The following is a 27,514-nucleotide window of genomic DNA, read 5'->3' as shown; positions in this document are numbered from 1 at the left end:
CCAATTACGGCCCAATTTTGAGCCGGATTTGCATCGGCGCGGACAAGAGACGGACGCGCGCGCTAACTCCTCTCCCCGGGCCCGCCGGTCGGTGGCAGCCACCACCATTTCCCCCCAAAACCCTCCCGCCCGCGCGCGCTCCCGCTCCACACACGCCATGGACGGCGACCTCGACCTTGACGCCGCCGCCGGCCTCGCCTCCCTCGCCTCGTCTGGCATGACGACCGCCCCCTCCGGGAAAGGCAAGCCTCGTGCCCCGTGCAAGACCGTCGCCACGCCCAAGCCAAAGAAGGCGCTGATGCCCGAACAACGGGCAAGGGAGTCGGCCAAGAGGAAGGGTCGGAGGCACGCCACGGACGCGAGGGATGAGGTTGCCGCCGCCGCACAGCAGGAGGTCACCAACGCCCGCGTCGCGGCGGCAACGAGGGAGGCGCTCTACATGTTAGGGTTAAACCCTAGCCAGCACGGCCTCGTCAACGCCGCCGTCGCCGCGGCCAGCACCGGCTCATCGGCGTTTCCTCGGATGGTGCTGCCCGACTCACCCCGCGTGTCGGCTTGCACCCCGATGCCCGGCTTCCACGTGTACTCGCAGGCCTCCCGCCTCGGCATGGAGTGCTCGCCCGACGTGAGGGTGGTGGTGCCTTCCATGCCAGCACCTGCGCCCATCGACCTCAACGCCACACCGGTGGCCGGTGGCTCGTCATCCGGAGGCGCGAGGAAACGCGCGCGGCATATGCCGGCCGGCGTGCTCCCAGACGCCCGCTGTCGGTGTCAAAACCGTCCGATCTCGCGTAGGGGGTCCCAAACTGTGCGTCTGAGGATCGAAGGAACAGGAGGCGGGGGACAAGATGTTTACCCAGGTTTAGGCCCTCTTAATGGAGGTAATACTCTACTTCCTGCTTGATTGACTTTGATGAGTATAGGGGGTACAAGAGTTGATCTACCTCGAGATCGTAATGGCTAAACCCTAGATGTCTAACTTGTATGATTGTGATCGCCTCTACAGACTAAACCCTCCGGTTTATACTGACACCGGAGGGGCTAGGTGCTACCTCTTGAGCATGCGTTGGTTTTCCCTTGAAGAGGAAAGGGTGATGCAGCAAAGTAGCGTAAGTATTTCCCTCAGTTTTTGAGAACCAAGGTATCAATCCAGTAGGAGACTACACGCAAATCCCTCGTACCTGCACAAACAATCGAGAACCTTGCAACCAACGCGATAAAGGGGTTGTCAATCCCTTCAAGGCCACTTGCAAAAGTGAGATCTGATAAAGATAATAAGATAAATATTTTTGGTATTTTTGTTGTAGATTAAAAAGTAAAGATTGGAAAACAAATGGCGACAGAAATAGCACGTTGGTGGGAGATTAATATGATGGAAGATAGACCCAGGGGCCATAGGTTTCACTAGTGGCTTCTCTCAAGATAGCAAATTCTACGGTGGGTGAACGAATTACTGTCGAGCAATTGATAGAAAAGCGCATAGTTATGAGAATATCTAGGTGTATATAGGCATCACGTCCGTGACAAGTAGACCGAAACGATTCCGCATCTACTACTATTACTCCACACATCGACCGCTATCCAGCATGCATCTAGAGTATTAAGTTCATAGGAACAGAGTAACGCATTAAGCAAGATGGCATGATGTAGAGGGATAAACTCGAGCAATATGATATAAAACCCATCTTTTTATCCTCGATGGCAACAATACAATACGTGCCTTGCTGCCCCTGCTGTCACTGGGAAAGGACACCGCAAGATTGAACCCAAAGCTAAGCACTTCTCCCATTGCAAGAAAGATCAATCTAGTAGGCCAAACCAAACTGATAATTCGAAGAGACTTGCAAAGATATTAAATCATGCATATAAGAATTCAGAGAAGAATCAAATATTGTTCATAGATAATCTTGATCATAAACCCACAATTCATCGGATCTCGACAAGCACACCGCAAAAAGAATTACATCGAATAGATCTCCAAGAGAATCGAGGAGAACTTTGTATTGAGATCCAAAGAGAGAGAAGAAGCCATCTAGCTAATAACTATGGACCCGAAGGTCTGTGGTAAACTACTCACACATCATCGGATAGGCTATGGTGTTGATGTAGAAGCCCTCCGTGATCGATTCCCCCTCCGGCGGAGCGCCGAAAAAGGCCCCAAGATGGGATCTCATGGGTATGGAAGGTTGCGGCGGTGGAAATAGGGTTTCGTGGTGCTCCTGCAGTTTTCAGGGTATACGAGTATATATAGGCGAAAGAAGTAGGTCGGTGGAGCCACGAGGGGCCCACGAGAGTGGGGGGCGCGCCCTCCTACCTCGTGGCCGTATCGTTGCTTCCTTGACGTCCACTCGAAGTCTCCTGGATTGCGTTTGTTCCAAAAACGATCCTCGCGAATGTTTCATTCCGTTTGGATCCCGTTTGATATTCCTTTTCTGCGAAACACTGAAATAGGCAAAAAAACAGCAATTTGCACCGGGCCTTCGGTTAATAGGTTACTCCCAAAATTAATATTAAAGTGCATAATAAAGCCCATTAAACATCCAAAACAGATAATATAATAGCATGGAACAATAAAAAATTATAGATACGTTGGAGACGTATCAAGCATCCCCAAGCTTAATTCCTGCTCGTCCTCAAGTAGGTAAATGATAAAAACAGATTTTTTGATGTGAATGCTACCTAACATAATTCTCAATGTAATTTTCTTTATTGTGGCATGAATGTTCAGATCCGAAAGATTCAAGGTAAAATTTTAATATTGACCTAAAAATAATAATACTTCAAGCATACTAACTAAGCAATTATGTCTTCTCAAAATAACATGGCCAGAGAAAGTTCATCCCTACAAAATCATATAGTTTGGCTATGCTCCATCTTCGTCACACAAAATATCCCAAATCATGCACAACTTCGGTTTCAGCCAAGCAATTGTTTCATACTTTAGTATTCTCAAACTTTTCCAACTTTCACGCAATACATGAGCGTGAGCCATGGACATAGCACTATGGGTGGAATAGAATATGATGATGGGGGTTATGTGGAGAAGACAAAAAAGGAGAAAGTCTCACAATGACACGGCTAATCAACGGGCTAGGGAGATGCCCATCAATTGATGTCAATGCAAGGAGTAGGGATTGCCATGCAACGGATGCACTAGAGCTATAAATGTATGAAAGCTCAACAAAACAAACTAAGTGGGTGTGCATCCAACTTGCTTGCTCACGAAGACCTAGGGCATTTGAGGAAGCCCATTGTTGGAATATACAAGCCAAGTTCTATAATGAAAAATTCCCACTAGTATATGAAAGTGACAAAATAAGAGACTCTCTATCATAAAGATCATGGTGCTACTTTGAAGCACAAGTGTGGAAAAAGGATAGTAGCATTGTCCCTTTTATTTCCCTTTTTGGGGCCTTTTTTTATTTGGCCTTTCTCTTTTTCTTATTTGGGACAATGCTCTATTAATGATGATCATCACACTTCTATTTATTTACAACTCAATGATTACAACTCGATACTAGAACAAAATATGACTCTATATGAATGCCTCCGGCGGTGTACCGGGATGGGCAATGAATCAAGAGTGACATGTATGATAAATTATGCATGGTGGCTTTGCCATAAATACGATGTCAAATACATGATCATGCAAGGCAATATGACAATGATGAAGCGTGTCATAATAAATGAAACGGTGGAAAGTTGCATGGCAATATATCTCGGAATGGCTATGGAAATGCCATAATAGGTAGGTATGGTGGCTGTTTTGAGGAATATATAAGGAGGTTTATGTGTGATAGATCATATCATATCACGGGGGTTGGATGCACCGGCGAAGTTTGCACCAACTCTCAAGGCGAGAAAGGGCAATGCACGGTACCTAAGAGGCTAGCAATGATGGAAAGGTGAGAGTGCGTATAATCCATGGACTCAACATTAGTCATAAAGAACTCACATACTTATTGCAAAAATCTACAAGTCATCAAAACCAAGCACTACACGCATGCTCCTAGGGGAAGGGTTGGTAGGAGTTTACCATCGCGCGATCCCGACCTCCACACAAAGGATGACAATTAAAGAAATACATCATGCTTCAAATTTGTTACACAATGGTTACCATACGTGCATGCTACGGGACTTGCAAACCTCAACACAAGTATTTCTCAAATTCACAATTACTCAACTAGCACAACTTTAATATTACCATCTTCATATCTCAAAACAATCATCAAGTATCAAACTTCTCATAGTATTCAATGCACTTTTTATGAAAGTTTTTATTATACCCATCTTGGATGCCTATCATATTAGGACTAATTTTATAGCCAAAGCAAATTACCATGCTGTTCTAAAGGGCTCTCAAAATAATATAAGTGAAGCATGAGAGACCAATTATTTCTATAAAATAAAACCACCACCGTGCTCTAAAAAGATATAAGTGAAGCACTAGAGCAAAATTATCTAGCTCAAAAGATATAAGTGAAGCACATAGAGTATTCTAATAAATTCCGATTCATGTGTGTCTCTCCAAAAGGTGTGTACAGCAAGGATGATTGTGGTAAACTAAAAAGCAAATACTCAAATCATACAAGACGCTCCAAGCAAAACACATATCATGTGGTGAATAAAAATATAGCCTCAAGTAAAGTTACCGATAGACGAAGACGAAAGAGGGGATGCCTTCCGGGGCATCCCGAAGCTTAGGCTTTTGGTTGTCCTTGAATTTTACCTTGGGGTGCCTTCGGCATCCCCAAGCTTAGGCTCTTGCCACTCCTTGTTCCAAAATCCATCAAATCTTTACCCAAAAATTTGAAAACTTCACAACACAAAACTCAACAGAAAATCTCATGAGCTCCGTTAGCGAAATAAAACAATCCACCACTTTAAGATACTGTAATGAACTCATTCTTTATTTATATTGGTGTTAAACCTACTGTATTCCAACTTCTCTATGGTTCATACCCCCCGATACTACCCATAGATTCATTAAAATAAGCAAACAACACACGAAAAACAGAATCTATAAAAAACAGAACAGTCTGTAGCAATCTGTATCAAACGCATACTTCTGAACTCCAAACATTCTACCAAAATAGGAAGACCTAGATAATTTTATTATTGATATACTGCAATTGGAATCAATATTTTATCACTTTTTGGTGATTTTTAACAATTGCTTTCGTGAGCAGAAAGTTTCTGTCTTTTTCAGCAAGATCAAATAATTATCACCCAAGAAAATCTTATAGGCTTTACTTGGCACAAACACTAATTAAAAGATAAAACCACATCTAAACAAAGGCTAGATGAATTATTTATTACTAAACAGGAACAAAAATCAAGGAACAAAAATAAAATTGAGTTGCCTCCCAACAAGCGCTATCGTTTAACGCCCCTAGCTAGGCATTGATAATTTTAATGATGCTCACATCAAAGACAAGAATTAAAGCACAAAGAGAGCATCAAAGAACACGTGATAAACACATCTAAGTCTAACATACTTCCTATGCATAGGCATTTCATAAGCAAACAAATTATCATAGCAAGCAAAAATTAGCATATGCAAGGAAGAAGAAAGAGACGATAGCAATCTCAACATGACGAGAGGTAATTTAGTAAGATAAAAATTTCTACAACCATATTTTCCTCTCTCATAATAATTACATGTAGGATCATAGGCAAATTAAACAAAATAGCTATCACATAAAATTTTCTCTACATGATCCACATGCATGCAAAGTTGACACTCTTCCAAAATAGTGGGAATATCATTAACTAAAGTCATGACCTCTCCGAACCCACTTTTATCCAAAATTTCATAAGATTGAACATTATCCAAATATGTGGGATCTAAAGTTGACACTCTTCCAAACCCACTTTCAGTATTATTGCAACCATTATTATCAATCTCATAATCATCATGGGGCTTAAATACATTTTCAAGATCATAAGAAAAATCATCCCAATCATGATCATTGCAACAAGTAGTAGACATAGCAAAACTAGCATACCCAAGCTTAGGGTTTTGCATATTATTAGCTTAATTGACATCAAGAGAATTTATAGTAAAATCATTGTAATCATGCTTTTTATTCAAGGAGTTATCGTGAATCTCTTCATAAATTTCTTCATCACAATTTTCAGATTCACGAATTTCAAGCAAAACCTCATAAAGATAATCTAGTGCACTCAAATCACTTGAAATTGGTTCATAATAATTGGATCTCTTAAAAAGATTAGCAAGGGGATGAGGATCCATAAACTTTTAGCAAGCGAAGATGCAAGCAAAAAGAAGACACATGGTAACACAAGATCGAACGGAAGGAGGGCGAATAAAACGGCAAGGGTGAAGTGGGGGAGAGGAAAACGAGAGGCAAATGGCAAATAATGTAATGCGAGGGATAAGAGTTTGTGATGGGTACTTGGTATGTCTTGACTTGTGCGTAGATCTCCCTGGCAACGGTGCCAGAAATGGCTCGTTGACGGGAGATCAAATCTTGACTTGACTTCGTGCAAATCTCCCCGGCAACGGCGCCAGAAATCCTTCTTGCTACCTCTTGAGCACGCATCGGTTTTCCCTTGAAGAGGAAAGGGTGATGCAGCAAAGTAGCGTAAGTATTTCCCTCAGTTTTTGAGAACCAAGGTATCAATCCAGTAGGAGACTACACGCAAATCCCTCATACCTGCACAAACAATCAAGAACCTTGCAACCAACGCGATAAAGGGGTTGTCAATCCCTTCACGGCCACTTGCAAAAGTGAGATTTGATAAAGATAATAAGATAAATATTTTTGGTATTTTTGTTGTATAGATTGAAAAGTAAAGATTGCAAAATAAACGGCGACAGAAATAGCACGTTGACGGGAGATTAATATGATGGAAGATAGACCCCGGGGCCATATGTTTCACTAGTGGCTTCTCTCAAGATAGCAAATTCTATGGTGGGTGAACGAATTACTGTCGAGCAATTGATAAAAAAGCGCATAGTTATGAGAATATCTAGGCATGATCATGTATATAGGCATCACGTCCGTGACAAGTAGACCGAAACGATTCTGCATCTACTACTATTACTCCACACATCGACCGCTATCCAGCATGCATCGAGAGTATTAAGTTCGTAGGAACAGAGTAACGAGCAAGATGACATGATGTAGAGGGATAAACTCAAGCAATATGATATAAACCCCATCTTTGTATCCTCGATGGCAACAATACAATACGTGCCTTGCTGCCCCTGCTGTCACTGGGAAAGGACACCGCAAGATTGAACCCAAAGCTAAGCACTTCTCCCATTGCAAGAAAGATCAATCTAGTAGGCCAAACCAAACTGATAATTCGAAGAGACTTGCAAAGATATTAAATCATGCATATAAGAATTCAGAGAAGAATCAAATATTATTCATAGATAATCTTGATCATAAACCCACAATTCATCGGATCTCGACAAACACACCGCAAAAAGAATTACATCGAATAGATCTCCAAGAGAATCGAGGAGAACTTTGTATTGAGATCCAGAGAGAGAGAAGAAGCCATCTAGCTAATAACTATGGACCCGAAGGTCTGTGGTAAACTACCCACACATCATCGGAGAGGCTATGGTGTTGATGTAGAAGCCCTCCGTGATCGATTGCCCCTCCGGCGGAGCGCCGGAAAAGGCCCCAAGATGGGACGGGTACAGAAGGTTGCGGTGGTGGAAATAGGGTTTCGTGGTGCTCCTGGATGTTTTCAGGGTATATGAGTATATATAGGCGAAAGAAGTAGGTTGGTGGAGCCACGAGGGGCCCACGAGGGTGGGGGGCGCGCCTACCCCCCCGGGCGCGCCCTCCTACCTCGTGGCCGCCTCGTTGCTTCCTTGACATCCACTCCAAGTCTCCTGGATTGCGTTTGTTCCAAAAACGATCCTCGCAAAGGTTTCATTCCGTTTGGATTCCGTTTGATATTCCTTTTCTGCGAAACACTGAAATAGGCGAAAAAACAACAATTTGCACTGGGCCTTCGGTTAATAGGTTAGTCCCAAAAATAATATAAAAGTGCATAATAAAGCCCATTAAACATCCAAAACAGATAATATAATAGCATGGAATAATCAAAAATTATAGATACGTTGGAGACGTATCACTAGGGTTTGTACAGAGTCAGTTTATAGAGAAAGGAAGCTTCATATCCGAACGCCAGGCTTGCCATCCACGCAAAGGAGAGTCCCATCCGGACACGGGGGAAGGCCTCCAATCTCGTATCTTCACAGCCCATTTGTCCGGCCCATGTCACATAGCCCGAATGCCCGGGGACCTCCTAATCCAGGACTCCCTTAGTAGCCCCGAACTAGGCTTCAATGACGATGTGTCCGACGCGCAGATTGTCTTCGGCATTGCAAGGCAGGTTCCTCCTCCAAATACTCCAAAGCAATTGAAGAAAAGAACTGTATTCGGTTTTATATCTTCGACTTTGTAAGGTGGGCCCTCCATGGTACTTCGGACAGCTTTGACTTTATATCAAATATCATACCCTTCGGCTTCTCCGCCACCGCTGCCTCGGCTTCCACGTGTCAGACGAATACGAAGGGTCCAAGTGTTTTTACAGATAACACCCTGACTTTGAAGGGAAGGCGTCTATTTAAGGAGATTGGATCTCAGATGCCATTCGACACCAGGCGAAAATCCTTAGAGCTTGCCATAGGAAACCGTGCAAACATGGCTGGCGCTCCCAGTTCTTCCTCACGCCCCCACGGCCCTCAAAAAGGAGATTGGGAGAGCTGCTCGGTATCCCACGCCCAGCTGACCAAGCTTCAGACGCAGGGATATCTCCCTCCCGCGGATCTAGTCCCCGTTCGGGCGGGATTAACTTCCATCAATGGCGAGGCCCTGGCGGAAAATTTCCCCAATCCTACTAAAGGGGAGCAAGCGTGCTTCGTTTCCTTCCTATTAAGAGGCGTTGGATTTCCTATCCACCCTTTCCTCCGAGGTCTCCTGGAGTATTATGGCCTCCAACTGCACAATCTCACGCCGGGCTCCATTCTGCACATCGCGGGTTTCGTCGCTCTTTGCGAGCTGTCCCTAGGCTGCGAGGCCCATTTTGAGTTATGTAGGAAACTTTTCTGCCTCGTCCCCCGCTCCCAAAAGGGATCCATATTCGAGGTGGGCGGTGCCGAAGTATGGCGCGTAGCCGGGACAGGATACTTGTCCGGCACTCCGAAGAAGGCATCCGAAGAGTGGCCCTCAGAATGGTTTTATATTGAAGACGTTGTTCTCCCAGACCCAATCCGGCGAGGCCTTCCCGAATTTTCCAATGCTCCGTTAAAGAAGCGCACCAGCTGGCGTCCCCGGAGCCTCGAGGAGGAAGACAGTGCAGAGATTAAGAAGTTAATGAGCAAGATTAAAATACTCGCCCACTCCGGACTATCTATAATTGAGGTAATGGCGATTTCAATAACGTGAGGCGTTCAGCCACTCCAATCCAGAGGACCCCCCATGTGGCATTACAATGGGGAAGATGACGCATCACGTTGCGGGCACAAGGGTCTGGACAACTTTGCCGCCTTGGCTGCAATGTTGGCTCATCTTTATAAAGGGGAGAAAGAAGATTTTATTCGCCTTAAATGCCGAGAAGGTCTTTCCATGTACAACCCTGCTGACTGGGTGAGCTTTTGGTCATTAGCCTTACTCAATCCTCTTCCTGAGTCATGCATAGTTGAACTTAATCCAACTATTTTTAACAGGAATGGAGAAAGGTCGTCGCGGGGATCTATAGCCCCGCTCCGCAGCCAGAGGACCATATTCGGGACCTGGATCCCGGATTCAAAGAGGACCCGGATATATTTATAGAGCTTAAGGAGGGGGTCTTTTATCAGGCGAGCTACGACGGCACAGAAGTGGCCATCACAGCCGATTATCCCGGCCTTCTCCCCTCCTCCCACGTAAGTGCACAGGAGACATCTCTTCAATAAGAGCTTTCCCGTTGCACCTCACCCACCGCACTATCTCATGCTCCGAAGGAGCCGTATCGAAGGTGTCCTCCAAGAAGGCGACGCTCGCGCAGGGCGAGTCTTTGAAAAGAAAGGCGGGCGGTGATACTACCGAGCCTCCTCATTCTCCGAATAGGTATAATTTTCAACCCGCACTCAGCGAATCGGATGGATTGTGACGTGCCCCGCTGTGCTATATTTCTGGAAGAGCGTACACCGGACTGTATCCGGAGATCTCGCCAGCCGTGCGTCGGACAATCCGGCCCCGGACCCTGCCACAAGGGCTAGGGTTAGTACGGGCGCTACGCCGGATTGTCACCTCCAAGAGGATTCGGATAATGTATCCATCACCAATTCCAAAGTGGAGAGCGCGATGGTCCATCGGCAGGGGAAAGAGGCCATGCGCGATCCAAGTTTCACCGAAGAGGCGTTCAACACCCTCAGCTCTGCGGATGCATATATCCGGGCTGCTCGGGATGGACTTGCCGGAGCTACACACCAGCTTTCAAAGGATATGCGGGTAAAGGCTTTGTGTAGATTCGATAATCATATGCCAGTAGCCCCCGAGACTTGAAGCAGTTGGCGCAACTGATTTAAGGATCGTTGTATAATCAGGTACTCACGGAGAAGAACAACAGACTGTCTCAGGAGCTTGAAGAATGTCAGACCAAACTAGCTGTTGCCACCGCCGGACTGGAAGATTTAAAGAATCCCAGAAGGCATCGAATGGTAAGTGCAACCGTTTCCGGAAAGTACGATTCTGCGGCAACAATGATTTTTAAATATGCATTGCTTAACAGCGGCAGGGTCGGTAAATCAGTTGGAGGAGAGGCTAAAGGCTGCTGAGGCGGCCAAAGAACATGCCGAAGGGCAACAAGCCACTGGTCAACGTGTGTTGACACGGACCATTAATGAGAAAAACAAACTACAGGATACCAACATCTAGCAAGCAGAGGAACTGAAGGACGTAAGAGCCCAACTGTCGGATGCCTTGAAGGAAAACAGAAAGCTGAAAGGTGGCATATTTAGTATGTCCTTTTAACCTGTCTTTCATGTGGTCCCTTGATGGAAATTGTTGTTTTACGAGATTGTTCCTGTAGGCTTATTGACTAGGCGGCCTGAAGGGGAAGTGTCCGGATTTCAAGGCGACTTGCTGCAAGAGTTATCCAAGGTTCATGAGCAAGCTCGGAAGACGGTGAGGAGTATGGCGAAGGCGTTATGGCCATCCGATTCTCCTCCCGGACTAATGGGGGAGCTCGCAGAGCTATTCAAAGGAGCTCGTCTTCGCTTTGAGCTTTGGAAGGCATCGGCATGTCGAGAAGGTGCACGAGAGGCCTGGGCCATGGTGAAAACATGGTAGACCGGACTTGATCCGAATCATATGGCACGGGTTGGACCTCAGGGACTAGACGAACAAGAAATTCCAGTAGCTTGGTGTATGACCAAATAAAGATAGCCGCCAAATTTTCACAGCAGGATTGTAAACTAGACAGCCTGATAGATGGCATAGATAAAGAGTAGTTTTGTGATTTTATGTGACAATACACTTTATCAGCAAAACTTATCTCCGACCGATTTGTAAAAGATTGTCATGGCGGACCTTCCGCTTTTAGCCTCCGAAACCCAAGGGTGGAGTGTTTCCGAATACTATACCTGTGGGAAACACCAAGTATGTTCGGGAACCAGGCGGTCCGGTCATAATGCTTGAATAGACAAACTGTATTCAGGGAGTTATGTTATATTACCTTTTAACATAAGAAACATCTTCCAGAAAGAATAGTTCCGTTAAGGGTTCCTCTTCCTGGGTCGGCATGCATTTATGCATGACTAAGCTGTGATGCGAAAGAATCATAGGAGTCTTTGTTTTTTAGTAGTTTATACTGCTACGAAAGCAATTCGTCTCTTCCCGCCGACCAATTATTCCATTAAGAACGCTAGCTTTCGGCTTCACCCGTCTGAGGTACATGTCCGGATGACCCGGCTGTAACAATCGCAGAGGTGCTCCCTTTATGCCCTTGCCGAACAAGCGGGAACGTAGGGCATAAGCACAGGAGCCAGGCAACCCAGCTTGGCAAAAACTTAAGTCATAGATGTGCATATAATGGCGAAGACAGGACGTATATGAGCAAAAAAATACACATATATATATGGTGAGCTTTATGCTCGAGATAATAAAGAGATTCTATTTGAAAGACGCCCCCAGTTATAGTGGGGTATGTACATTTAAAGATGTATTCCCCGCAAGTGTGCGGCTTACCCGAACACACGCTAGAAATCGTAAAACAAACAAAAAGAAGAAAGAGAAAAAAGAGAAAAAAAGGTAATGACCAATGTGTCCAGACTTAGGCGTAGAATCTTGGGAGTCTGGCAGCGTTCCATGGGTTCGGCTCTAAGCGATTGTCCGATGCATTACGAAGGCGATAGGCTCCTCCAGTGAGAACTTCATCTATAAAGAAGGGACCCTCCCATTTGGGCTTGAGTTTGTCCTTTTTTTTTCTCTGGTAGGCTTAGAACGAGTTCACCTACATTATAAGGCTTGGCCCGCACTTCTCTGCTTTGGTATCTTTGAGCTTGTTGTTGGTAGAATGCGTAACGAGCTTTTGCGACATCGTGCTCCTCCTCCAGGCCATCTAAGTCATCTTGCCGATCGAGCTCGGCCTCTCTCTCTTCGTACATGCGCACTCGAGGTGAGTCATGAATAATATCGCAGGGCAAGACAGCCTCTGCGCCATACACCATGAAGAACGGTGTGTATCCGGTCATGCGATTGGGTGTGGTCCGCAGCCCCCAGAGTACGGAGTCAAGCTTCTCGACCCAGTGTTTGTCCGACTCCTTTAGAGATCGCACGAGTCTGGGTTTAATGCCGCTCATTATCAGGCCATTGGCCTGTTCAACTTGACCGTTTGTTTGAGGGTGATATACGGAGGCGTAATCGAGCTTTATGCCCAGGTTAGCACACCAAGTTTTTACCTCGTCGGCTGTGAAGTTAGAGCCGTTGTTGGTGATGATGCTGTGCGGGACACCATAACGGTGTACGACGCCGGATATGAAATCTATCACTGGTCCAGCTTCAGCTGTTTTAACTGGCTTGGCCTCTATCCACTTAGTGAATTGATCTACCATAACCAGCAGGTATTTTTTCTTATGACTTCCCCCTTTAAGGGGTCCGACCATGTCCAGCCCCCAGACCGCAAAAGGCCACGTAATGGGGATTGTTTGTAGGGCGGTAGGCGGCATATGGCTTTGATTGGCGAAAAGCTGGCATCCGACACAGCATTGGACGAGGTCCTGTGCATCTGCTCGGGCCGTGGGCCAGAAAAAACCAGTACGGAAGGCCTTACTTACAAGGGCCCGAGCTGCGGCGTGATGGCCACCAAGGCTAGCATGGATTTCGGCCAAGAGCTGCCGCCCCTCCTCTTCGGAGATACATCTTTGAAGGACTTCGGTAGTACTTTTCTTGTAGAGTTCACCTTCATGAACCATGTAGGCTTTCGAACGTCGAACGATGCAATGAGCCTCATTCTGGTCCTCGGGGAGCTCCCGCCTATTAAGGTAGGCCAGGAAGGGTTCGGTTCATGGAGCGATTACCGCCATGATTACATGGGCGGAAGGCGTTGGTTCTGTGCCCGAGCCCCCGATGATGGCTGAATCGTGTTCGGCATCTGGGAGTGTGATCGACGCCGGACTGGTATTTCCACTCTCGTCCTGCCATACCATGGATGGCTTAAAGAGCCTTTCCACGAACGTGTTAGGAGGGACGGGGTCACATTTAGTGCCCATTCGAGCAAGGATGTCCGCTGCTTGGTTACTGTCTCGGGCCACATGATGAAACTCGAGCCCCTCGAACCAAGCTGATATTTTCAGCACGGCATTGCGGTAAGCCGCCATCTTTGGATCTTTGGCATCGAATTCTCCATTTATTTGGGATATTGTGAGATTTGAATCCCCGCACACCTCGAGGCGTTGTATGCCCATAGAAACAACCATCCGGAGGCCATGTAGTAGTGCCTCATATTCGGCTGCGTTATTAGAGTTTGCACACATGATTTGCAATATGTTGCGGACTGTGTCCCCTGTAGGGGATGTTAGGATGACACCGGCCCCCAATCCGGCTAACATTTTTGAGCCATCGAAGTACATCACCCAGTTGGAGTATGTGTCGTACTCTTTAGGGAGTTCGGCCTCTGTCCATTCGGAGACGAAGTCGGCCAACACCTGAGATTTAATGGCTCGGCGTGGTTTATACGTTATTTAAAATGGTAGGAGCTCGATGGCCCATTTTGCAATGTGGTCGGTGGCATCTCGATTGTTTATGATGTCATTGAGTGGTACCTCGGAGGCCACCGTGATCGAGCACTCTTGAAAGTAGTGTCGCAGCTTCCGTGATGCCATGAAAACCGCATATGCTATCTTTTGATAGTGCGGGTACCGTGATTTGCATGGCGTGAAAACCGCCGATACGTAGTATACGGGCTTTTGGAGTGGGAATTTATGTCCCTCTTCCTCTCGTTCGCGACGAGTACTGCGCTCACCACCTGGTGAGTTGCAGATATATACAGTAGTATAGGTTCACCAATGTTAGGTGTGGCGAGGATTGGATTGTTTGCTAGCAGAGTTTTTATTTCTTCCAACCCGGCCGTTGCCGCGTCCGTCCACTCAAAGTGGTCGGTACGTCGAAGCAGGCGGTATAGCGGCAGCGCCTTCTCTCCGAGTCTGGAGATAAAGCGGCTTAAGGCTGCCACGCACCCAGCTAGTTTTTGGACCTGTTTTAGGTCTGTTGGTATTGCCAACTGAGACAAGGGTCAGATTTTGGCTGGGTTTGCTTCGATTCCTCTATTGGAAACAATGAACCCAAGCAGCTTTCCGTCCGGAACGCTAAAAACGCATTTTTCCGGATTGAGCCGTATGTCATATGTTCGGAGGTTGTCGAATGTAAGACGTAAGTCGTCTATCAATGATTCGACATGTTTGGTTTTGATTACTACATCGTCTACATGCGCCTCCACCGTCTTGCCAATTTGTTTTTCCAGGCATGTTTGAATCATGCGTTGGTAGGTGGCGTTGGCGTTTTTAAGCCCGAAAGGCTTAGTGTTAAAACAAAAAGGCCCGTACGGAGTGATAAACACAGTTGCAGCCTGGTCGGATTCTTTCATCTTAATCTAATGGTATCCGGAGTATGCGTCGAGGAAACATAGTGAATCATGTCCTGCAGTTGCATCAATCTGGTCTATGTGGGGCAGTGGGAAGGGGTCCTTAGGGAAAGCTTTATTGAGGTCTTTAAAATCGACACAAAGGCACCAGGATTTGTCCTTCTTTGGCACCATCACCAGGTTTGCTAACCAATCCAGGTGTTTTATTTCTCGAATAAACCCGGCTTCAAGTAATTTGGCTACCTCCTCCCCCATAGCTTGTCGTTTGGGTTCGGAAAATCGCCGTAGCGTTTGCTTAACTGGCTTGAACCCCTTTATTTTGTTGAGGCTGTGTTCGGCCAGTCTGTGTGGGATTCCTGGCATATCCGAAGGGTGCCAGGCGAAAATGTCCCAATTATCGCGCAGGAATGCTCTCAGAGCGGCGTTGATTGCCAGATCCAGCTGTGCTCCAATGGCTGCTATTTTAGTAGGATCCGCCTGGTGAACTTGGAATTTGACTATTTCGTCTGCCGGTTTGAAAGAAGTTGATTTTGGCCTTTTGTCGAGGATTACATCATCTCTATCCACTATGGGCCGTAGAGCGGTGAGCTCCTCGGCCGCAAGGGCCTCGGATAGTGCCTCGAGGGCCAGGGATGCGGTTTTGTTTTTGGCGCGGAGTGCTATGTCCGGATCACTGGTGATAGTGATGACTCCGTTGGGCCCAGGCATTTTAAGCTTCATATACCCGTAATGAGGTATGGCTTGAAAGCGTGTGAATGCATCTCGCCCCAACAAGGCATGATATCCGCTGTTGAAAGGTGCCACCTCGAAAATTAACTCTTCAGACCTGTAGTTCTCCGGCGTGCCGAATACCACATCAAGTTTTATTTTTCCCGAACACCGCGCTTCTCGGCTGGGGATAATACCTCGAAAGGTTGTACTACTCTGCTCGATGCGGCTCCTGTCTATTTGCATTTTGTCGAGCGTGTCCTCATAGATGAGGTTCAATCCGCTGCCCCCTCCATGAGCACTTTAGTGAGCCCAAAGCCATCCACAATTGGGTTGAGAACTAAAGCGGCCGGTGCTCGGACTGATCGGGTCGGTGGTTCGTCAGTGGCATTGAAGGTTATCGCCATGTCGTTCCAATGGTTTATTGCAGCTACTTGGTTAACTTCGGCGAGGTTGCAATGTTGGGGAACGTAGCAGAACTTCAAAATTTTCTACGCATCACCAAGATCAATCTATGGAGTTTACTAGCAACGAGAGGGAAGGAGTGCATCTACATACCCTTGTAGATCGCGAGCGGAAGTGTTCAAGAGAACGGGGTTGATGGAGTCGTACTCGTCGTGATCCAAGTCACCGATGATCCTAGCGCCGAATGGACGGCACCTCCGTGTTCAACACACGTACGGAGCAGCGACGTCTCCTCCTTCTTGATCCAGCAAGGGGGGAGGAGAGGTTGATGGAGCTCTAGCAGCACGACGGCGTGGTGGTGGAAGTAGCGGGATTCCAACAGGGCTTCCCCAAGCGCTGCGGGAGGAGGGAGATGTGTCACGGGAGGGAGAGGGAGGCGCCAGGGCTTGGGTTTGCTGCCCTCCCTTCCCCCCACTATATATAGGGCCAAGGGAGAGGGGGGGGGCGCAGCCTTGGCCCTTCCTCCAAGGAAGGGTGCGGCCAGGGAGGAGTCCATCCTCCCCAAGGCACCTAGGAGGTGCCTTCCCCCTTTAGGACTCTCCCTTTACCTTATCTCTTGGCGCATGGGCCTCTTGGGGTTTGTTCCCTTAGCCCATATAGGCCAAGGCGCACACCCCACAGCCCATGTGGCCCCCCAGGGCAGGTGGACCCCTTGGTGGACCCCCGGAACCCTTTCGGCACTCCTGGTACAATACCGATAATGCGCAAAACTTTTCCGGCGACCAAAACAAGACTTCCCATATATAAATCTTTACCTCCGGACCATTCCGGAACTCCTCGTGACGTCCGGGATCTCATCCGAGACTCCGAACAACTTTCGGGTTACCGCATACTAATATCTCTACAACCCTAGCGTCACCGAACCTGAAGTGTGTAGACCCTACGGGTTCGGGAGACACGAAGACATGACCGAGACGACTCTCCGGTCAATAACCAACAGCGGGATCTGGATACCCATGTTGGCTCCCACATGCTCCTCGATGATCTCATCGGATGAACCACGATGTCGAGGATTCAATCAATCCCGTATACAATTCCCTTTGTCTACCGGTATAGTACTTGCCCGAGATTCGATCGTCGGTATCCCGATACCTTGTTCAATCTCGTTACCGGCAAGTCTCTTTACTCGTTCTGTAACACATCATCCCGTGATTAACTCCTTGGTCACATTGTGCACATTATGATGATGTCCTACCGAGTGGGCCCAGAGATACCTCTCCGTTTACACGGAGTGACAAATCCCAGTCTCGATTTGTGCCAACCCAACAGACACTTTCGGAGATACCTGTAGTGCACCTTTATAGCCACCCAGTTACGTTGTGACGTTTGGTACACCCAAAGCATTCCTACGGTATCCGGGAGTTGCACAATCTCATGGTCTAAGGAAATGATACTTGACATTAGAAAAGCTCTTAGCAAACGAACTACACGATCTTGTGCTAGGCTTAGGATTGGGTCTTGTCCATCACATCATTCTCCTAATGATGTGATCCCGTTATCAACGACATCCAATGTCCATGGTCAAGAAACCGTAACCATCTATTGATCAACGAGCTAGTCAACTAGAGGCTTACTAGGGACATGGTGTTGTCTATGTATCCACACATGTATTTGAGTTTCCTATCAATACATTTCTAGCATGGATAATAAACGATTATCATGAACAAGGAAATATAATAATAACCAATTTATTATTGCCTCTAGGGCATATTCCCAACAGTCTCCCACTTGCACTAGAGTCAATAATCTAGTTCACATCACCATGTGATTAACACTCACAGGTCACATCACCATGTGACCAACATCCAAAGAGTTTACTAGAGTCAACAATCTAGTTCACATCACTATGTGATTAACACTCAATGAGTTCTGGTTTGATCATGTTATGCTTGTGAGAGAGGTTATTAGTCAACGGGTCTGAACCTTTCAGATCCGTGTGTGCTTTATGAATATCTATGTCATCTTGTGGATGCTACCACGCGCTACTTGGAGCCATTTCAAATAACTGCTCTACTATACGAATCCGGTTTACTACTCAGAGTCATCCAGATTAGTGTCAAAGTTCGCATCGACGTAACCCTTTACGACGAACTCCTTTTCACCTCCATAATCGAGAAAAGTCCTTAGTCCACTAGATACTAAGGATAAGTTCGACCGCTGTCATGTGATCCATTCCCGGATCACTATTGTACCCCTTGACCAACTCATGGCAAGGCACACTTCATGTGCGGTACACAGCATAGCATACTGTAGAGCCTACGTCTAAAGCATAGGGGACGACCTTCGTCCTTTCTCTCTCTTCTGCTGTGGTCAGGTCTTGAGTCTTACTCAATACTCACACCTTGTAACACAGCCAAGAACTCCTTCTTTGCTGATCTATTTTGAACTCTTTCAAAATCATGTCAAGGTGTGCGTTCTTTGAAAGTATCATCAGGCGTCTTGATCTATCTCTATAGATCTTGATGCCCAATATGTAAGCAGCTTTATCCAGGTCTTCCTTTGAAAAACTCCTTTCAAACAACCCTTTATGCTTTCCAGAAATTTTACATCATTTCGGATCAACAATATGTCATTCACATATACTTATCAGAAATGTTGTAGCGCCCCCACTCACTTTATTGTAAATACAAGCTTCTAACAAACTTTGTATAAACCCAAAAACTTTGATCACTCCATCAAAGCGTATATTTTGACTCCGAGATGCTTGCTCTAGTCCATGGAAGGATCGCTGGAGCTAGCATACCTTTTAGCATCCTTAGGATTGACAAAACCTTTCTGATTGTATCACATACAACCTTTCCTTACAAAAACTGGTAAGGAAACTTGTTTTGACATCCATCTGCCAGATTTCATAAATGCACCTAATGCTAACATGATTCCGACGGACTTAAGCATCGCTACGGATGAGAAAATCTCATCGTAGTCAACTCCTTGAACTTGTGAAAATACTCTTTGCCACAAGTCGAGCTTCATAGACGGTAACATTACCGTGCACGTCCGTCTTCTTCTTAAAGATCCATTTATCTCAATGGCTTGCCGATCATCGGGCAAGTTCACCAAAGTCCATGCTTTGTTCTGATACATGGATCCTATCTCGGATTTTATGGCCTTGAGCCATTCGTCGGAATACGGGCCCACCATCGCTTCTCCATAGCTCGTAGGTTCATTGTTGTCCAGCAACATGACTTCCAAGACAGGATTACGTACCACTCTAAAGTAGTACGCATCCTTGTCAACCTACGAGGTTTGGTAGTGACTTGATCCGAAGTTTCGTGATCACTATCATAAGCTTCCACTTCAATTGGTGTAGGTGCCACAGGAACAACTTCCTGTGCCCTGCTACACACTAGTTGAAGTTATGGTTCAATAACCTCATCAAGTCTCCACCATCCTCCCACTCAATTCTTTCGAGAGAAACTTTTCCTCGAGAAAGGACTCGTTTCTAGAAGCAATTACTTTTGCTTCCAGATCTGAAATAGGAGTTATACCCAACTATTTTGGGTTTTCTATGAAGATGCATTTATCCGCTTTGGGTTCGAGCTTATCAGCTTGAAACTTTTTCACATAAGCATCGCAGCCCCAAACTTTTAAGAAACGACAACTTAGGTTTCTCTAAACGGTGTCGTCTCGATGGAATTGCGTGGTGCCCCTTTTAAAGTGAATGCGGTTATCTCTAATGCCTAACCCATAAACGATAGTGGTAATTCGATAAGAGACATCATGGCTTGCACCATATCCAATAGGGTGCAGTTATGATGTTCGGACACACCATCACATTGTGGTGTTCCAAGCGGTATTAATTGTGAAACACTTTCCACAATGTCTTAATTGTGTGCCAAACTCGTAACTCAGATATCTCTATGATCATATCATAGTAATTTTATCCTCTTGTCACGACGATCTTCAACTTCACTCTGAAATTACTTGAACCTTTCAATAATTCATACTTGTGTTTCATCAAGTAAATATTCTCAGCATCTACTCGAATCATCTGTGAAGTAAGAACATATCGATATCCACCGCATGCCTCAGCACTCATTGGACTGCACACATCAAATGTATTACTTCCAACAAGTTGCTCTCTTGTTCCATCTTACTGAAAACGAGGTCTTTCAGTCATCTTGCCCATGTGGTATGATTTGCATGTCTCAAGTGATTCAAAATCAAGTGAGTCCAAACGATCCATCTGCATGGAGTTTCTTCATGCATATATACCAATAGACATGGTTCGCATGTCTCAATCTTTTCAAAAACGAGTGAGTCCAAAGATCCATCTACATGGAGCTTCTTCATGCGTTCTATACCAATATGACTCAAATGGCAGTGCCACAAGTATGTGGTACTATCATTACTATTTTATATCTTTTGGCACGATCATGTGTATCACTGCGATCGAGATTCATTTTAGGTGCAAGACCATTGAAGGTATTATTCAAATAAACAGAGTAACCATTATTCTCCTTAAATGAATAACCGTATTGCTCAACACTAAATAACAATTACTTAGGTTTAACACCAATCTCGATGGTAGAGGGAGCATGCGATGCTTGATCACATCAACCTTGGAAACACTTCCAACACATATCGTCATCTCACCTTTAGCTAGTCTCCGTTTATTCTGCAGCTTTTATTTTGAGTTACTAACACTTAGCAACCGAACCGGTATTTAATACCCTGGTGCTGCTAGGAGTACTAGTAAAGTACACATTCATATAATGTATATCCAATATACTTTTGTCGACCTTGCCTGCCTTCTCATCTACCAAGTATCTAGGGCAGTTTTGCTTCAGTGACCGTTTCCCTCATTACAGAAGCACTTAGTCTTGGGTTTGGGTTCAACCTTGGGATTCTTCACTAGAGCAGCAAATGATTTGCTGTTTCATGAAGTATCCCTTCTTCCCTTGCCCTTCTTAAAACTAGTGGTTTTACTAACCATCAACGATTGATGCTCCTTCTTGATTTCTACTTTCACGGTGTCAAACATCGCGAGTTGCTCAAGGATCATCATGTCTATCCCTGATATGTTATAGTTCATCATGAAGCTCTAATAGCTTGGTGGCAGTGACTTTGGAGAACCATCACTATCTCATCTGGAAGATTAACTCCCACTCGATTCAAGCGATTATAGTACTCAGACAATCTGAGCACATGCTCAACAGTTGAGCTTTTCTCCCTTAGTTTGCAGGCTTAAGAAACTTGTCAGAGGTATCATACCTCTTGACGTGGGCACGAGCCTAAAATCCCAATTTCAGCTCTTGGAACATCTCATATGTTCCGCGACGTTTCAAAATGTCTTCGGTGCCTCAATTCTAAACCGTTCAACATTACGCACTGAACTATCACGTAGTCATCAAAACGTGTATGTCAGATGTTTCGCAACATCTACAGACGACGCTGAGGTTCAGCACACCGAGCGGTGCATTAAGGACATAAGCCTTCTGTGCAGCAATGAGGACAATCCTCAGTTTACGGACCCAGTCCGCATAATTGCCACTATCAACTTTCAACTAAATTTTCTCTAGGAACATATCTTAAACAGTAGAACTAAAGCGTAATCTATGACATAATTTGCAAAGACCTTTGACTATGTTCATGATAATTAAGTTCATCTGATTATTTAATGAACTCCCACTCAGATAGACATCCCTCTAGTCATCTAAGTGATACATGATCCGAGTCAAACTAGGCCGTGTCCGATCATCACGTGAGACGGACTAGTCATCATCGGTGAACATCTCCATGTTGATCGCATCTACTATACGACTCATGTTCGACCTTTCGATCTCTTGTGTTCCGAGGCCATGTCTGTACATGCTAGGCTCGTCAAGTCAACCTAAGTGTTTTGCATGTGTTCCGAGGCCATGTCTGTACATGCTAGGCTCGTCAACACCCGTTGTATGCGAATGTTAGAATCTATCACACCCGATCATCACGTGGTGCTTCGAAACAACGAACCTTTGCAATGGTGCACAGTTAGGGGGAACACGTCTCTTGAAATTTTAGTGAGGGATCATCTTTTTTATGCTACCGTCGTTCTAAGCAAATAAGATGTAAACATGATAAACATCACATGCAAATCATAAAGTGACGTGATATGGCCAATATCATCTTGCGCCTTTGATCTCCATCTTCGAGGCGCGGCATGATCACCTTCTTCACCGGCATGACACCATGATCTCCATCATCGTGTCTTCATGAAGTTGTCTCGCCAGCTATTACTTCTACTACTATGGCTAACGTTTAGCAATAAAGTAAAGTAATTACATGGCGTTTTCATTGACACGCAGGTCATACAATAAATTAAGACAACTCCTATGGCTCCTGCCGGTTGTCATACTCATCGACATGCAAGTCGTGATTCCTATTACAAGAACATGATCAATCTCATACATCACATATATCATTCATCACATCCTTTTGGCCATATCACATCACATAGCATACCCTGCAAAAACAAGTTAGACGTCCTCTAATTGTTGTTGCATGTTTTACGTGGCTGCTATGGGATTCTAGAAAGAACGTTTCTTACCTACGCAAAAGCCACAACGTGATATGCCAATTTCTATTTACCCTTCATAAGGACCCTTTTCATCGAATCCGATCTGACTAAAGTGGGAGAGACAGACACCCGCTAGCCACCTTATGCAACTAGTACATGTCAGTCGCTGGAACCTGTCTCACGTAAGTGTACGTGTAAGGTCGGTCCGGGCCGCTTCATCCCACGATGCCGCCGAATCAAGATAAGACTAGTAACGGCAAGTAAATTGACAAAATCGACGCCCACAACTACTTTGTGTTCTACTCGTGCATAGAAACTACGCATAGACCTAGCTCATGATGCCACTGTTGGGGAACGTAGCAGAAATTCAAAATTTTCTACGCATCACCAAGATCAATCTATGGAGTTTACTAGCAACGAGAGGGAAGGAGTGCATCTACATACCCTTGTAGATCGCGAGCGGAAGTGTTCAAGAGAACGGGGTTGATGGAGTCGTACTCGTCGTGATCCAAATCACCGATGATCCTAGCGCCGAACGGACGGCACCTCCGCGTTCAACACACGTACAGAGCAGCGACGTCTCCTCCTTCTTGATCCAGCAAGGGGGGAGGAGAGGTTGATGGAGATCCAGCAGCACGACGGCGTGGTGGTGAAAGTAGCGGGATTCCAACAGGGCTTCGCCAAGCGCTGCGGGAGGAGGGAGATGTGTCACGGGAGGGAGAGGGAGGCGCCAGGGCTTGGGTTTGCTGCCCTCCCTTCCCCCCACTATATATAGGGCCAAGGGAGAGGGGGGGGGGCGCAGCCTTGGCCCTTCCTCCAAGGAAGGGTGCGGCCAGGGAGGAGTCCATCCTCCCCAAGGCACCTAGGAGGTGCCTTCCCCCTTTAGGACTCTCCCTTTACCTTATCTCTTGGTGCATGGGCCTCTTGGGGCTGGTTCCCTTGGCCCATATAGGCCAAGGCGCACACCCCACAGCCCATGTGGTCCCCCCGGGGCAGGTGGACCCCTTGGTGGACCCCCGGAACCCTTTCGGCACTCCTGGTACAATACCGATAATGCGCGAAACTTTTCCGGCGACCAAAACAAGACTTCCCATATATAAATCTTTACCTCCGGACCATTCCGGAACTCCTCGTGACGTCCGGGATCTCATCCGGGACTCCGAACAACTTTCGGGTTACCACATACTAATATCTCTACAACCCTAGCGTCACCGAACCTGAAGTGTGTAGACCCTACGGGTTCGGGAGACACGCAGACATGACCGAGACGACTCTCCGGTCAATAACCAACAACGGGATCTGGATACCGATGTTGGCTCCCACATGCTCCTCGATGATCTCATCGGATGAACCATGATGTCGAGGATTCAATCAATCCCGTATACAATTCCCTTTGTCTACCGGTATAGTACTTGCCCGAGATTCGATCGTTGGTATCCCGATACCTTGTTCAATCTCGTTACCAGCAAGTCTCTTTACTCGTTCCGTAACACATCATCCCGTGATCAACTCCTTGGTCACATTGTGCACATTATGATGATGTCCTACCGAGTGGGCCCAGAGATACCTCTCCGTTTACACGGAGTGACAAATCCCAGTCTCGATTCGTGCCAACCCAACCGACACTTTCGGAGATACCTGTAGTGCACCTTTATAGCCACCCAGTTACGTTGTGACGTTTGGTACACCCAAAGCATTCCTACGGTATCCGGGAGTTGCACAATCTCATGGTCTAAGGAAATGATACTTGACTTTAGAAAAGCTCTTAGCAAACGAACTACACGATCTTGTGCTAGGCTTAGGATTGGGTCTTGTCCATCACATCATTCTCCTATTGATGTGATCCCGTTATCAACGACATCCAATGTCCATGGTCAGGAAACCGTAACCATCTATTGATCAACGAGCTAGTCAACTAGAGGCTTACTAGGGACATGGTGTTGTCTATGTATCCACACATGTATTTGAGTTTCCTATCAATACAATTATAGCATGGATAATAAACGATTATCATGAACAAGGAAATATAATAATAACCAATTTATTATTGCCTCTAGGGCATATTTCCAACACGCAGAGCGCCCTTTTTTGCTGATTATTTGAAGAAAAGGTCTCGAAGACCGTAAGTACATTGAGATCGCTATCCTCCGAGGAGTACCTTGCCGGGGTAGTGTTGGTGAGGATTGCCTCACCGCTTTTAGCCACCTGCCGGAGTATCCAACATGCCCGAAGGCTATGTGTTGGTTCGGAATCCGGCATTGTGTGTATCTGACAAGGCTTGTCGAGCCATTCATCAAGGACAGTTCTATGTCCCGTTAGGGGTTTAATTTTCTTGTCCGTGAAGTGATGATCAGGTGCCCCGTGAGGTTGCATCCTTCTTGCCCGGCCGGTGGGTGGCTGAAAGGCCGATGGCTCCCACCGAGTTGTCTGGGATTTCCAGGCGCTTTCCATTTCACAATACTTCTGTACTATGTGTGCCAAATCTGCAAAGTGCAGTATGCGGCGTCGGTTGAGGGCGTTGAGGATCCCCTCGTCCATGCAGTTGCGGCAAAAGAGTGATACCGCATCGTCATCACAACAATCTTTAATCTTGTTTTTAACAAGTAGGAATCCAGCCCAGAAGTGATGGACTGTTTCCTGAGGTTACTGCCGTATATACATTAAGTCATATATATCCGGGGGACCGGAATTGCTTGGAGAGTATTGATTGTGGTGGGCGGGTGGGTTTAAGTACGAACCCTGACCCACTGAGGAATCTGGATTTTGCAAAATTTCTGAGGTCACTAGCCCAGGATCCGGAGTGTCCTGGGGGTTTTTAGGCTCAACGCCTAATTCTATGTTCGGAGGACAGACGGTCTCTTCTCGAAGGCGGGTATACGGCTCGCAGGGGTCAGAGATGCGAACATAGTTTGTTTTCAGCATAGGAGGAGCAGTATCCTCAACTTGCTCTTCCACGACGGTCACCAGGTGGGTGACAGGTGGGGATTCAATTTCCCTCTGATCGGGTTTAAGCCCAATCAGATCATAATCTGTTGCGACCCCCAGGGTGGCGATGCGATCTAGCATTTTGTTTAAAGACGAGATATCTGTCGGATCCATCTTATCGACGCTTTCGGGGCTGATGCGGAGATGGTTTTTGGCAATCTGGGGGACCGCTTTGGGCTTGACGACCGGGCGGGCGCCTATGGTGAAACTGCCGATCTGGAGGATCTGCCCAGAAACTAGGGCCCTTCCAGAAGTGATCTTTTCGTTGACGACAAGGCGAGCCATCGACCCTTCTATCGACAGCACAGAGGAACTCTCAATGAAAGCACCAATGTCGGTGTCAAAACCGGCCGATCTCGGGTAGGGTGTCCCGAACTGTGCGTCTGAGGATTAAAGGTAACAGGAGGCGGGGGACACGATGGTTACCCAGGTTCGGGACCTCTTAATGGAGGTAATACCCTACTTCCTGTTTGATTGACTTTAATGAGTATAGGGGTTACAAGAGTTGATCTACCTCGAGATCATAATTGCTAAACCCTAGATGTCTAACCTGTATGATTGTGATCGCCTCTACGTACTAAACCCTCCAGTTTATATAGACACCAGAGGGGGCTAGGGTTTGTACAGAGTCGGTTTACAAAGAAAGGAAGCTTCATATCCAAACGCCATGCTTGCCATCCACACAAAGGAGAGTCCCATCCGGACTCGGGGGAAGGCCTCCATATCTTCACGGCCCATTAATCCGGCCCATGTCACATAGTCCGGATACCCGGGGACCCCCTAATCCAGGACTCCCTCACCCGCAACCTGTTCGAGGGAATGCCGTCCGCCGGCGACGAGGACTACATGCAGAATCTCATCTTCGAGGGTGGTGCGCCGGCCGCTGGCTACGATCCCGACAAGACACAAAGCCAGGACGGCCGCGGGGCGTTCACGCCGGCCGCTGGCTATGATCCCGATCAGGCGGCCTTCATGCGTGATCAGGTCGGCATGGACCTGGACGGCTTCCCACTTGACCACGAGTTTTCGGATGACTATGGGCAAGAGGAAGAGGATGAGTGCGACATCGAAGTGGAGCCTTTGTTCGAGGACGAGCTCGCCAACCAAGCCGCCGGTCCGAAGCCGAAGCGCAAGAGCAAGCACACGAAGGCATACACGACGGCCGAGGACAAGCTTCTTTGCGAGTGTTGGCGAGACATTGGACAAGACCCCAAGATGGGCGGCGAACAAAAGCATTCAACATTTCGGATTCGTGTCCACCGGGAGTTTCATGAGCGCAAGAAGTTTCCGCCTTACCAAATTGTGAGCACGCGCGGGTGTGTGTCCATTTCGAAGCTATGGAGGGTCATCCAACAAGAGTGCAACAAGTTTTGTGCCACTCTTGAGAGCGTCAAGGCCCGCCCCGTGAGCGGCATCGGCATGCAAGACATGGTATGCTAGCAAGCCACCCTCTTTTGTGTCATCAAGTTCATTCTTGCATACCATTTGCCAATATGCTTGCATGGAAACATTCTGTAGGCATTCAAGGTCCAACACAATGGCAAGTGCTTCAACCTCTCCCATTGCTTTCAGGTCATCAAGGACGAAGAGAAGTTCAAGGCGCAATATGCCCCCTCAAGTCGCGTGGGGGGAAGCAAGCCGTGGAGGAGGTTGGGGACGGCGAGCCGGCACGGCCGCGGGGGAAGACCAACTCCAAGAAGGAGGACAAGCGGGATGCGGCATCCAACACCTTGGAGGGCATGA

The 27,514-nt window shown here is 46.7% G+C and overlaps 1 protein-coding gene across 1 annotated transcript; it reads left to right on the top strand.

Annotated features, from left to right (window-relative positions):
- Nucleotides 1–565: 565 nt before the first annotated feature.
- Nucleotides 566–27,514, top strand: LOC109738413 (uncharacterized). The gene is made up of 3 exons (XM_020297517.1): nucleotides 566–764; nucleotides 26,574–27,202; nucleotides 27,290–27,514. Exons 1-3 carry the CDS (start codon nucleotides 566–568, stop codon nucleotides 27,512–27,514), a joined length of 1,053 nt encoding a protein of 350 aa, XP_020153106.1.

This window comes from Aegilops tauschii, chromosome 5 (assembly GCF_002575655.3).
Source record: "Aegilops tauschii subsp. strangulata cultivar AL8/78 chromosome 5, Aet v6.0, whole genome shotgun sequence".
Lineage (NCBI taxonomy): Eukaryota > Viridiplantae > Streptophyta > Magnoliopsida > Poales > Poaceae > Aegilops > Aegilops tauschii.
Note: the sequence above shows the minus strand (reverse complement) of the source record. Positions and strands in the feature narration are given on the sequence as shown.

Coding starts and splice junctions, on each gene's coding strand:
- LOC109738413 (XM_020297517.1), top strand. CDS start 566: ATGCCCGGCTTCCACGTGTACTCGCAGGCCTCCCGCCTCGGCATGGAG. Junction 765..26,573: donor CGTGCTCCCAGACGCCCGCT/GTCGGTGTCAAA, acceptor ACTCCCTCACCC/GCAACCTGTTCGAGGGAATG. Junction 27,203..27,289: donor GCATCGGCATGCAAGACATG/GTATGCTAGCAA, acceptor AACATTCTGTAG/GCATTCAAGGTCCAACACAA.